Source organism: Ovis canadensis, chromosome 15 (assembly GCF_042477335.2).
Source record: "Ovis canadensis isolate MfBH-ARS-UI-01 breed Bighorn chromosome 15, ARS-UI_OviCan_v2, whole genome shotgun sequence".
NCBI classification, from domain to species: domain Eukaryota; kingdom Metazoa; phylum Chordata; class Mammalia; order Artiodactyla; family Bovidae; genus Ovis; species Ovis canadensis.
The window spans coordinates 62,407,808-62,420,391 of NC_091259.1; the positions used below are offsets into that span (position 1 = coordinate 62,407,808).

General features: G+C 37.0%; 1 protein-coding gene across 2 annotated transcripts in view; it reads left to right on the plus strand.

The window, feature by feature from the left end:
• Positions 1 to 12,584, plus strand: part of UVRAG (UV radiation resistance associated) — a 327,753-nt gene that overhangs the window by 153,799 nt on the left and 161,370 nt on the right. For both annotated transcript variants that reach the window (XM_069553156.1, XM_069553158.1), the window contains one exon: positions 10,291 to 10,417. In XM_069553156.1, coding sequence (XP_069409257.1) covers positions 10,291 to 10,417 — 127 coding nt within the window. The remainder of the gene's footprint in view (positions 1 to 10,290; positions 10,418 to 12,584) is intronic.

Below are 12,584 nucleotides of genomic sequence, written 5' to 3' on the forward strand. Positions count from 1 at the left end.
GACTTTCACTCACTTCACTTTATCTTCTTAGCTGGACCTGGGTTCTAGGTCTGATGTTGCTACTGAGTCTATTACTGGATTGGATTAAATATTTTCTAAGGAAAGTTTTACACTTTCTTAGTGGTCAAGTAGGGATAGGTACAATAGAAATAACCTGTAAATGACATTTTGAAGCAAATTTGTTAACTTACAGGACAACTGCCATAGATCTAAAACTTTTTTTTCAGATTGTTAACTGTTTCCACTTTTGGTGGAAAAACTAATAGATGAATAATGCCCTAAATCACTCAAGTCCCCTTTATACTCTAAAAATTTTAAAGATCTCAAAGAATTTAGAGTATATCTATTGATAATGTGTGGGTTAACAAAAGACAGCTGAATCTACACATTTACTTCTGCAGTCAGTCTGCTGTGATATCACAGATCTTACTCTGGAAAAGTCAACTATACAATTATGAGAAAATGAGAGTGAAAAGGAGAGATAGCAGCTTAGTAGTATTATAAAAATATTTTTGATCTCACAGACTCTGAAATGGTCTTTTAGGAACCCTCATGTTTTCTGGACCCTGCTTTGACAACTTTTGCCTAACCCTTTTTGGCTCCAGTGTAATCTATGAGAAGAAAATTGTCTAATATGTCATTTACAGATTGGTCTGTTATTCTGAAATGGATCTTTAACATCGCCCATCACTATCTTTATAAAGATGCATAAAAAGGAGTGTATGTGCTTACAAATAGATGGATATATCTGTGATTTTCAGATTAGATACAGTGTTGTATAAAAACACTAATATCCAATTAAAAATGATGCATTAGAAATGCACTTCTGACATCTGTGCTTAGAGTTAACAAGTAAGTAGAACACAGAAACCCATTGGAAGATACTTATGGAACATTAAGCTCTTTTAGTGCTTTGGTTCATTTGAAAGGAAGCAGAACCATATTCCACTTGGGTGGGGTTTGTTTATTCATCAGAAATTAGAGCCAACAATTCTGGTTTTGAATGACTTGATATATTTCTGTAAATGGGCCAGTTTTTGCACATGGCCTATGACACAAACATACTGTACACATGCCTTCCTGTATTAGTTTAATATTTAGACCAACTTGTACCCTTAGTTCTTTGATTCTAGTAAATATAACCCAGTCTGAGCATGTACCCTGGGTTATATTTACTAGAATCAGGACAGGGAGGCCTGGCGTGCTGCGATTCATGGGGTCGCAAAGAGTTGGACACGACTGAGCGCCTGAACTGAACTGAGCATGTACCCTGCAATAAGAGCAGGTTAACTGTCCTGCTTGTGCATATCCTTGTGTTCTCTGAAGAGTTGTTTTTCTTTTCTAGTTTGTTCCTCTACACAGGTAGAATCTAGTTTACATATTTTGCGGAAAAATTCAGGTTAAGGAAGATGAGCACTCTTTGGAGAAAATGATCGTTCCTAAGAATTTATATAGTTTTTCCCTCAGTGATATGAAAACACTGATCTCTCCACTGGATTACCAAAGATACCCAGATTGTTTCTTGATTCCTCTTTCTTTTGTAAGTGTCCTCGGTGACTTTTGGTTTTTGTTTTTACCAGGAGTTGGCAAAATGGCTTTGGTCTCCACTAGACCCAAACCCTTAGAAAGCAGAAACCATTTCTCATTTATCTAAAAAAACGTAGCAGGCCCTTCATAAATATTTGATTTGTTCGGAAAAAAAATTGCCTAGAAATGTCTTGTATTTCATAAAATTTTCCAGTCAAATGTACTAATGATTGGAAATAAGCTTTACTGCTTGTTTTCTTGGCTTGAATGTCTTTAAGAGATGATCATACCATCTGTTTAGAATCAGCATTTCAGAGATGAGGAAGAAAGCATTTTGGGTGAGAGATGATAGCTGTTAAGTAGTTTCCACACAATTACCAAAAGTCATTTTCCATGCCCGTTGCCCCAGCAAGGCCATACCAGTACTCACCTCACTGAGCACCCATGCTTTCTCATTGTCTGGGAATCAAATGGAGACGCTGAGTGTTTTCTTTTAAAAGTTTTCCACCAGCTCATCCCAGGGCTTAGTAACTTATTCAGTTTACTGAATTAATTTTGTATTTTCTCCCCATTAAAATTTTACCTCGTATATGTCTTGGGAAAAGGACCATTTAGTTAAGAATTTTGTCATAGAAAATCATGAAAACTGTATTCTTGACACTGGATAAAGACTTAAGAGAGAAGGGCATATACATTCATAGTGTGGTGATAGTGTGTGAATGCAAACATGTGCAGGCAGATATATGTTCATTGTGGGGGTAGGATTTCACATTTTATCTGGAGGCAAATTCTGGCAGGATATTTGGATTAAAAGGGAGGCAAGTTAAGTTTAAAGCATGATTGTGTAGGTTTAAAAAGGAAATATTTTTATGGAAAGATAAATAAGCAAACTTAATTTAGCAGACTTAATTGATTCTTTGGTAGAATGTGTCTGGGATTTGTTTTACAAAATGAAGATTCAGTAAAATTGACTTTTTTGAACTATGGTTCTACCACTTTTTTAAAAAATGAATTTTTATGTTTCAGAGTAGTTTTATATTTACAGAAATATTGTGCGGAAAGTACTGAAAGCTCCCCACTCCCATTTCTTTTGTTGTTAACATCTTGTATTAGAGTGACCCATTTGTTACAGGACTCACTCTGTATTGTATAATTCAGAGTTTTGACAAATGCACAATGTTTTTACCTTTAAGTGTCATACAGAATCGCTTCACTGGCCTAAAAATCTCCCACACTTCACCTGTTTATCCTTTTCTCCCTCCCTCAGAACACCTGGCAACCACTGATCTTTTTACGGTTTCCACAGTTTGGTGTTGTTTTTTTTTTTCGGAATGTAACATCAGTTCAATTCAGTTATTTAGTCGTGTCCGACTCTGTGATCCCGTGGACTGCAGCACGCCAGGCTTCCCTGTCCATGACCAAGTCCTGGAGCTTGCTCAAACTGTGTCCATCAAGTCGGTGATGCCATCCCACCATCTTATCCTCTGTCGCCCACTTCTCCTCCTGCCCTCCATCTTTCCCAGTATCATTTTCCAGTGAGTCAGTTCTTTGGATAACGTGGCCGAAGTATTGGAGTTTCAGCTTCAGCATAACAGTCCTTCCAATGAATATTCAGGACTGAGTTCCTTTAGGATTGACTGGTCGGATCTCCTTGCAGTCCAAGAGTCAAGAGTCAAGAGTCTTCTCCAACGCCCCAGTTCAAAAGCATCAATTCTTCAGTGCTCAGCTTTCTTTATAGTCCAACTCTCATATCCATACATGACTACTGAAAAAACCATAGCCTTGACTAGACAGACTTTTGTTGGCAAAGTAATGTCTCTGCTTTTTAATATGCTGTCTAGGTTGGTCATACCTTTTCTTCCAAGGAGCAAGCGTCTTTTAGTTTCATGGCTGTAGTCACCATCTGCAGTGATTTTGGAGCCCAAGAAAATAAAGTCTGTCACTGTTTCCATTGTTTCCCCATCTGTTTGCCATGAAGTGATGGGACTGGATGCCATGATCTTCATTTTTTGAATGTTGAGTTTTAAGTCAACTTTTTCACTCTCCCCTTTCACTTTCATTAAGAGGCTCTTCAGTTCTTCTTTGCTTTCTGCAATAAAGGTAGTGTCATCTGCATATCTGAGGTTATTGATATTTCTCCTGGCAATCTTGATTCCAGCTTGTGCTTCATCCAGCCCAGCGCTTCTCATGATCTCTGCACATAAGTTAAATAAGCAGGGTGACAATATACATCTTTGATGTACTCCATTCCCAATTTGGAACCAATTTGTTGTTCCATGTCCGCTTCTAACTGTTACTTTTTGACAGATTTCTCAGGAGGCAGGTAAGATGGTCTGGTGTTTCATCTCTTGAATTTTCCACAGTTTGTTGTGGTCCACATAGTCAAAGGCTTTGGCTTCATCAGTAAAGCAGAAGCAGATGTTTTTCTGGAATTCTCTTGCTTTTTCTATGATCTAATGGATGGCAATTTGATCTCTGGTTTTTCTGCCTTTTCTAAATCCAGCTTGAACATCTGGAAGTTCTTGGTTCACGTACTGTTAAAGCCTGGCTTGGAGAATTTTGAGCATTACCTTGCTAGTGTGTGAGATGAGTGCTATTGTGCAGTAGTTTGAACATTCTTTGGCATTGCCTTTCTTTGGGATTGGAATGAAAACTAACTTTTTCCAGTTGTATGGCCACTGCTGAGTTTTCCAAATTTTATGGCATATTGAGTACAGCACTCAATATAACAATGTAACATAGGAATGTAACATAGTTGGGATGATACAACATGTAGCTTTTTCAGATTGGTTTCTTTTACTTCAGTTCAGTTCAGTCCTGTCAGACTCTAACCCCATGAATCACAGCCCGCCAGGCCTCCCTGTCCATCACCAGCTCCCGGAGTTCACTCAAGCTCATATCCATTGAGTCAGTGATGCCATCCAGCCATCTCATCCTCTCTTGTCCCCTTCTTCTCCTGCCCCCAATCCCTCCCAGCATCAGGGTCTTTTCCAGTGAGTCAACTCTTCGCATGAGGTGGCCAAAGTATTGGAATTTCAGCTTTAGCATCAGTCCTTCCAATGAACACCCAGGACTGATCTCCTTTAGGATGGACTGGTTGGATCTCCTTGCAGTCCAAGGGACTCTCAAGAGTCTTCTCCAACACCACAGTTCAAAAGCATTAATTCTTTGGCGCTCAGCTTTCTTCACAGTCCAACTCTCACATCCATACATGACCACTGGAAAAACCATAGCCTTGGCTAGACAAATCTTTGTTGGCAAAGTAATGTCTCTGCTTTTCAATATGCTGTCTAGGTTGGTCATAACTTTCCTTCCAAAGAGTAAGCATCTTTTAATTTCATGGCTGCAGTCACCATCTGCAGTGATTTTGGAGCCCAAAAAAATAAACTCTGACACTGTTTCAACTGTTTCCCCATCTATTTGCCATGAAGTGATGGGACCAGATGCCATGATCTTTGTTTTCTGAATGTTGAGCTTAGCTATATGCATTTAAGGTTCCTCCATGTCTTCTCATAGCTTTTCATAGCTCATTTCTTTCTTTTTTCTTTTTTTGACGAATAATGCTCCATTGTTATTGGATATGCCACAGTTTATCTTTTTACCTTTTGAGGTATATTTTGGTTGCTTCCAAGCTTTAGCAATTTTGAATAAAGCTGCTATAGACATTTATGTGTAGGTTTCTGTGTGAGCATAAGTTTTCGGCTCATTTGGGTTAATATCTAGGAACACAGTTTTTAGATCTTATAGTAAACCTATGTTTAATTTTGTGAGGAACTGCCAGACCATCTTCTAAAGTGGCTATACCATTTTGTACTGCCATCAATCAACCATGAGTGAAAGTTCCTGTTACTCCACATGCTTGCAAACTTTTAGTATTGTCAGTATGAGCAATTTAAACCATTCTAATAGTTGTGTGAAGTGAAGTCGCTCAGTCGCGTCCTACTCTGTGATCCCATGGACTGTAGCCTACCAGGCTCCTCTGTCCATGGAATTCTCCAGGCAAGAATACTGGAGTGGGTTGCCATTTCCTCCTCCAGGGGATCTTCCTGACCCAGGGATCGAACCCAGGTCTCCTGCATTGCAGGCAGAGGCTTTACCATCTGAGCCGCCAGGGAAGCCCCCGTAGTTGTGTAGTGGTATCTAATTGTTTGAGTTACAGTTCCCTGATGACTTATTAACGTGAGAATCTTTTCATATGCTTATTTACTTTATAATGCTTTTTATATGCCCTACCTCTTCTTTGATGAGGTTACAGTTCAGATTGTTTGCCTGTTTTTTAATTGGGTTGTTTATTTTTCTGTTGTTGAGTTTTTAGAGTTCTTTGCACATTTTGTATTCTGTTCCTTTATCAGATAGTTGATTTTCAAATATTTTCTCCCAGTCTGTGGCTTCTCTTTTCATTCCACTAACAGTCGTTTTTGCAGAGCACAAGCTTTAATTTTAATGACGTCCAGCTTAACAGTTTCCACCTTCATGACCCATCGTTTGGTGTTGTATTTAGAAAATCATCTCCGAGCCCAAGGCCACCTGGATTTTCTCCACTGTTATCCTTGAAAAGTTGTGTTGTTGTAGTAATTTTTATTTCACATTTAGATATGTGATTGATTTTGAGTTAATTTTTGTGAGACGTATAGGTCTGTATCTTAATTTTTTATTTTGTTTTTGTTCATTTGTATGTGAGTGTCCAGTGGTTCCAGCACCCTTTGGTAAAAAGGCTGTCCTTTCTCCATTGAGATGTTTTATTCCTTTCTCAAAGATTAGTTGGGGACCGTATTTCTGGGCTCTATATTCTGTTCTGTTGATCTGTCTCTTCTTTTGCCCATACCCAATTGTCTTGATTACTGTAGCTTTATAGTAAGTCTTGACAGAAGATAGTGTCAGTCTTCCTACTTTGTACTTCTCTAGTATTGTGTTGGTGACTCTGGGTTTTTTGCTCTTCTCTTCAAACTTTATAATTGGTTTGTTGATATCCACAAAATAATTTGCTGGAATGTTGCTAAGTCTATAGATCAAGTTGGGAAAAACTGGTATATCTTAATAGTATCTTCCTATCCATCATCATGGATATTCTCCATTTTGGGGGGGTGTCTCCTTTGACTACTTTCTTTGGAGTTTTGTAGTTGTCTTCTTGTGGCTCTTCTACATAATTTGTTAGATTTATACCTGAGTATTTTATACTTTCATGCTAATATAATCGATGCTGTGTTTTTAATTTCAAATTCCCATTATCTTTTGTTATTATGTAAGAAAGCAGTTGACTTTTGTATATTAAAACTGTCATGCAACCTTGCTCCTAATAATCACCTATTAGTTCTAGGAGGCTTTAGATTGGTTTTTTTTTTTTTGGTTTCTCTTTTGTTGTTGTTGTTGATTCTTTGGAATCTTCTGCATAGACAATCATACCATCTGTAACAAAGATGATTCATTTCTTCTTTCCCAGTATATATATCTTTTATTTCCTTTTCTTCCCTTATTGCTTAGCTAGGACTTTCAGTACATGCTTAAGAGAGTGGTGAAAGTGGGGAACATCCTTGTGTTGTTCTCCAGCATAGGAAGAAAGCATCTGGTTTCTCACCATTAAATATTTTGGCAAATATTAGTAGGTTTCTTGGCAACTATTCTTTACTAAATTGATGAAGTTCTTCTTTACTTCTAGTTGAATTTTGTTGCACGCTCTTTCAGTACCTATTGATATGGTTTTTTTTTTTTTTTTTCTTTAGCCTGGTTGATGTGGTGAATCCATTAATTGATTATTGAAAGCTGAACCTTTGTCTTATATACTTGGAGTACAGTTCATTTGGCCATGGTATAATTGTTTATATATATAGATGATTTGATTTGCCAATATTTTGTTGGGGATTTTGCACCTATGTTTATGAGAAATATTGATCTGTAATTTTCTAGTGATGTCTTTGATTTTGATGTGAGGATGATGCTGGCCTCATAGAATGAGTTAGGAAGTTCTTCTGGAACTTTTGGGAGAGATTTTCAAAAAATGGTATTATGTCTTATTTAAATGTTTGGTAAAATTCATCAGTGAAACCATCAGAATTGGTGCTTTATGTTTTGGAAGGTTATTAATTATTGATTTAATTTCTTATATATAAGAAATTATATATATATATATAAAATCTATCATAACTACCATAACTCACACTGGGAGAAACAGATAATCTGAATAGACATACATATATGTGTGTGTATATATATGCTATTTCTCCTACTGTGAGGTGTGTGTGTGTGTATATGCCTGTGTGGATTATCTATTTCTGCTAGTGTGAGTTATGGTAGATTGTCTTTCATGGAGTTGATCCGTTTCTTCTAAGTTATCAAATTTATGGGCATAGAGTTGTTTATAGTATTTTAAATTATTCTTTTAATGTCCATGAGATCATTGTGATGATCCTTCTTTCATTTCTCATATTAGTAGTTTCCGTCTTTTCTCTTGGTTAGCCTGGCTAGAAGTTTATCCCTATTGACCTTTTCAAAAACATAGCTTTTGGTTTCATTTACATTGTGATTTTCTTCATGTAGTTTATTCTGTTTGGAGTTCAGCCTAATTTGGAAAATTTGTAACCATTATGTCTACAAGTACCTTTCATTTTTGCCCACTTTCTACTTTCCTCCTGGTACTTGATGATACAAATTGGTATCATTCCGCAGATTCCTGCAGTTCTGTTCATTTGAATCTCTGTTGTTTAAACTGGGTAGTTTCTACTGTTCTGTCTTCCAGATTAAAGATTCTTTTCTTTGTTTCTTACATTCTTCTTCTGAGCTCATTCATTTAATTTTTAAATTTCAGTTCTTAGGTTTTCACTTTCTTTATTGAGAGTTTCTAATTTTTTTTTGGTCAGGATGTTCCGTTTTAATTTGTTTCAAGCATGTTCTTAATTTCTTTTTTCAAATTAATTTTTATTGGAGTATAGTTTATTTACAATGTTGTGTTAGTTTCTGCTGTACAGCATAGTGAATCAGTTATACATATATCCACTCATTTTAAGATTCTGTTCCCATATAGGTTCTTAATTTCTATTGAAGCATTTTTGTGATAGCTACTCTCAGATCTTTGTCAGATAATTATATTTTCTGTTTGTCTCAAGTGTTGGCTTTTGTTGATTATCCTTTTTTATTTACTTTGACATTTTCGTAGTTCTTAATATCGTGAGTGATTTTTCATTGAAACTTGTACATTTGGGGTATTATGAGTCTCTGGAACTTATTTAAATCTTCTATTTTACCTGACTTCCTTTGACACCTCTGGTAGAGGAAGGCAGAGCAACCATCTCATTACTGCCAAGTTCGGGTAGAAGTCCAAGTTCCCCAAGAAGCTTCTGTTGACACCCATGTGGCAGAGATGTATGTGTGTAAGAGAGAGAGAGGGAGTGTGTGTGTGTGTGTGTGTGTGTGTGTGTATGTGCAAAAGGAGTTGATAGTGTTGATTAAGGATGGGAGTTCTAGCTGCCCATGTAGATGATAGGGTGGTTTCAATACCGCTGCCTAGTAGTGAAAGTTCTCTCTGCTTGGCTGCCTCTGATATTACCCAGTAGGGAGGAAGAAGGTTGCATTGTACAGCTGTTAACAAGGCTCCAGGCTTGTGGCTGGAGATGTGGTGTGGCTTGGTTAGTTACTGTTTGGATGGGTTGAAAACACCAGGTCCCTACTTGGATTTCTCCAAAATCTGTGGGTTATTAGAGCACCTTTAGTTTAGCTTGGTAAGGATGGAAGTCTTCCTTTTGTTTCTGTGGATTTGCTTATTTTGGAAATTTCGTATAAATGGGAGTCTGTGGCCTTTTAAAACTGGCTTCTTTTCAATTAGTATAATGTTTTCAGGATTCATCCATGTTGTAGCATATATCAGTACTTCACTTGTTGTTATTGCCAAATAGTATTCCTTTGTATATCCACCACATTTTATTTGTCTAGTCATCAGATAGTGCACGTTTGGATTGATTTCATTGTTTGGCTGTCATGAGTAATGCTGCTCTAACAGTCATACTCATATTTTTGTATGGACATGTTTTTAACTCTGTTGGGTGCAACGCTGGGTCCTAAGGTAACTCTGTGTTGAACATTTTGAAAACTCTGTTTCTTTATTGTTATTGTTTTTAATTCAATATCAGTCTAATTTCTAATTACAGTAGGACTTTTTTAAAAAGTTGAGTTAGTTTTTGGCTGAGGTGTGTCTTCGTTACTACGTGCAGGCTTTCTCTAGCTGCAGCGATCCAGGGCTGCTCACTGGTTGCGGTGTGCAGGCTTCTAGTCGGGCGCCTTCTCGCGGAGCACGGGCTCTAAAGCGCACGGGCTGCAGTAGTCGTGGTTTGTGGCTCCAGAGCATGGCTCAGTAGTTGTGGCGCATAAACTTAGCTGCTCTGAGGCATGAAGGGACCAGAGATTGAACCAGTGTTCCTTACCTTGCAAGGCAGGTTCTTAACCACTGAAACACCAAGGAAACCCCCTTTTTTTTATTATTGTTAACTTGTGTCATATTGCATTGTGGTGTCAGGAAAGAGGCCTGAGATATTTTATAGTGTCTTTTAGAAAGAACTGTTCCCAGACTTTAGATTTAGTTCTAATCTGCATTTTGCTTACATCTGTATTCGTTCCATTAAAATGACAGATGCTGATAATTAAATCACTCAAGAGATCTATAAGTTACATGAGTATTAAAGTGCTTTAAACCACTCACATTTGAAACATTGTGCATGTTGTTATTCAGTCATAATGTTTATATTCATAAATTTACCTGTATTTTTAATTATTTAGAAAAAAGAAAGTGAGTGCCTGCAATTAAAAATTTTGGTGCTTCGAAATGAACTGGAAAGACAGAAGAAAGCTTTGGGACGGGAGGCAGTCTTGCTGCATAAAGAGCAGATTGCGTTACAGGACAAAGGTGAGTGAAATACCTGACACGCTGCCTAGCCTCCATGTTCAGCAATTTTCCTTTTTCACCCTGGGCTTCAAATAGTCATCTTCTATAAGTTTACTAAAACAAATTATAAAAATTTCTTGAAGTATTTTGAAATTGATACATAAAGTGTACATACGCGCGCACACACACTTCACATTTTCAAATTGAACACACCTGCATAAGCAGAATCTCCCGTCAGGAAACAGGCATTATAAGGGCCCTGGAACCCTTCATGTTGTCTTCCATTCATGGCGTCTCTAGCCAGACAACCTGCTACCGTAACTCCATATACCGTAGATTGAGTTTGCCTGATTTTGAACTGTATACAATAGGAGCATATAATATGTACATTATATGTGCTGGCTTTCAACATTTTGTTTGTAAGATTCATCCCTAGCTGAACGTAATGTAGTCTTAGTTATTTTAACTGCTAATAGTATTCTACTGTATGAATGTGAATTAATTTAATCTTGCTTTTGGCATTTCATTAATTTCTAGTTTGGGACTATAACAAATAATGCTTCCATGAATGGAAGCATTATTACATGTTTCTTAAAGGACATTTTTTTAAAGGCATTTCTTTTGGCTGTAAACCCAGGAGCAGAATTACATAGTCATAGGATAACCGTATCTTCAGCTTTAGTAGGTTGTTTCCAAAAGTTTCCCAAAGTAGCTTTGCCAGATTACGTCTTCTCCATTCAGCAATGTATCCTACATCCTTGTCGGTGTTTGATACTTTCTGTTTTTGTATTTTAGCTTTCCTGGTGGGTATGTTGTAGCGTTCTCTTGAAATTTTCATTTTTCTTTCCCTTAAGACTAATGAAGTTGAACACTATTTTGTGTTTCTTACTGATTGGGAATACTCCTTTTGAAGCACCTGTTAAAGTTACCCCCCACTCTGCTTTTTTAAAAATTTGTTTGCATAATTTTTTGTGTTTTTTATAATTAAAATTTATTTATACTATAAGCTAATTATACATTTATAATTCAGTTTATACTATAACCCAGTATTCTTGCCTGGAAAATCCCATGGACCGAGGAGCCTGGTGGGCGACAGTGGGTTTGCAAAGAGTCAGACATGACTAAGTGACTGAGTGCACACGCATGTACACACACATGTACACACACATAATTAAAGTGACTCTAATTATTTTATGATAGAAGAAAATTATGAAAAGTTTTTTAAACAGCTCTGCTGCTGCTGCTAAGTTGCTTCAGTCATGTCCAACTCTGTGTGACCCCATAGATGGCAGCCCACCAGGCTCCCCTGTCCCTGGATTCTCCAGGCAAGAATATTGGAGTGGGTTGCCATTTCCTTCTCCAATGCATGAAAATGAAAAGTGAAGTCACTCAGTTGTGTCCGAGACTCCTAGCAACCCCATGGACTGCAGCCTACCAAGCTCTTCCATCCATGGGATTTTCCAGGCAAGAGTACTGGAGTGGGTTGCCATTGCTTTCTCTGTTAAACAATCTATTAAACAGCTCTATTGAGAGTTAATTCATATACCAAGCAGGTCACTTAAAAGTGTATAAATCAGTGTTTTGGTGTTTATTCATAGGGTTGTACAATGATCACAGTTTGTCTCTTCTAGAAGAAAATGTGTACCCATTAAACAGTTGATCCACATGCCCCCTTTCACAAATCTAAAGTGAGCACTGATTGGTTTTCTGCTTCTATAAATTTGTCTTATCTATACAATTTTTATAAATGTAATCATACAATATGTGGTCTTTTGTAATCAACTTTTTTCATTTAATGTGATATTTCAAGGTTCATTCATGTTGTAGCATGCATCACTACTTCTTTTTTTAAAATACAGTTTAGTTACATGGATATACTACATGTTATTTGTACATCCATCCATTGATAAAAATTTGGATTGTTTCCATTTTTGTCCTTCTAAATAGTGCTTCTGTGAACATTCATATCTAAGTTTCTGTAGGGAAGTATGTTTTTATTTCCGTTGAATATACCTGAGAGTAGAATTGCTAGATCCTATGAGAACTGCAATACTTCAGACTTTTACATTATTATTGTATTTGTTATGGTGATCTGTGATTAGTGATCTTTGATGTACAATTGTAATTGTTTAGGGACACCACAAATCAGACCCACATAAGACAATAAACTTAATAAATGTTATGTATG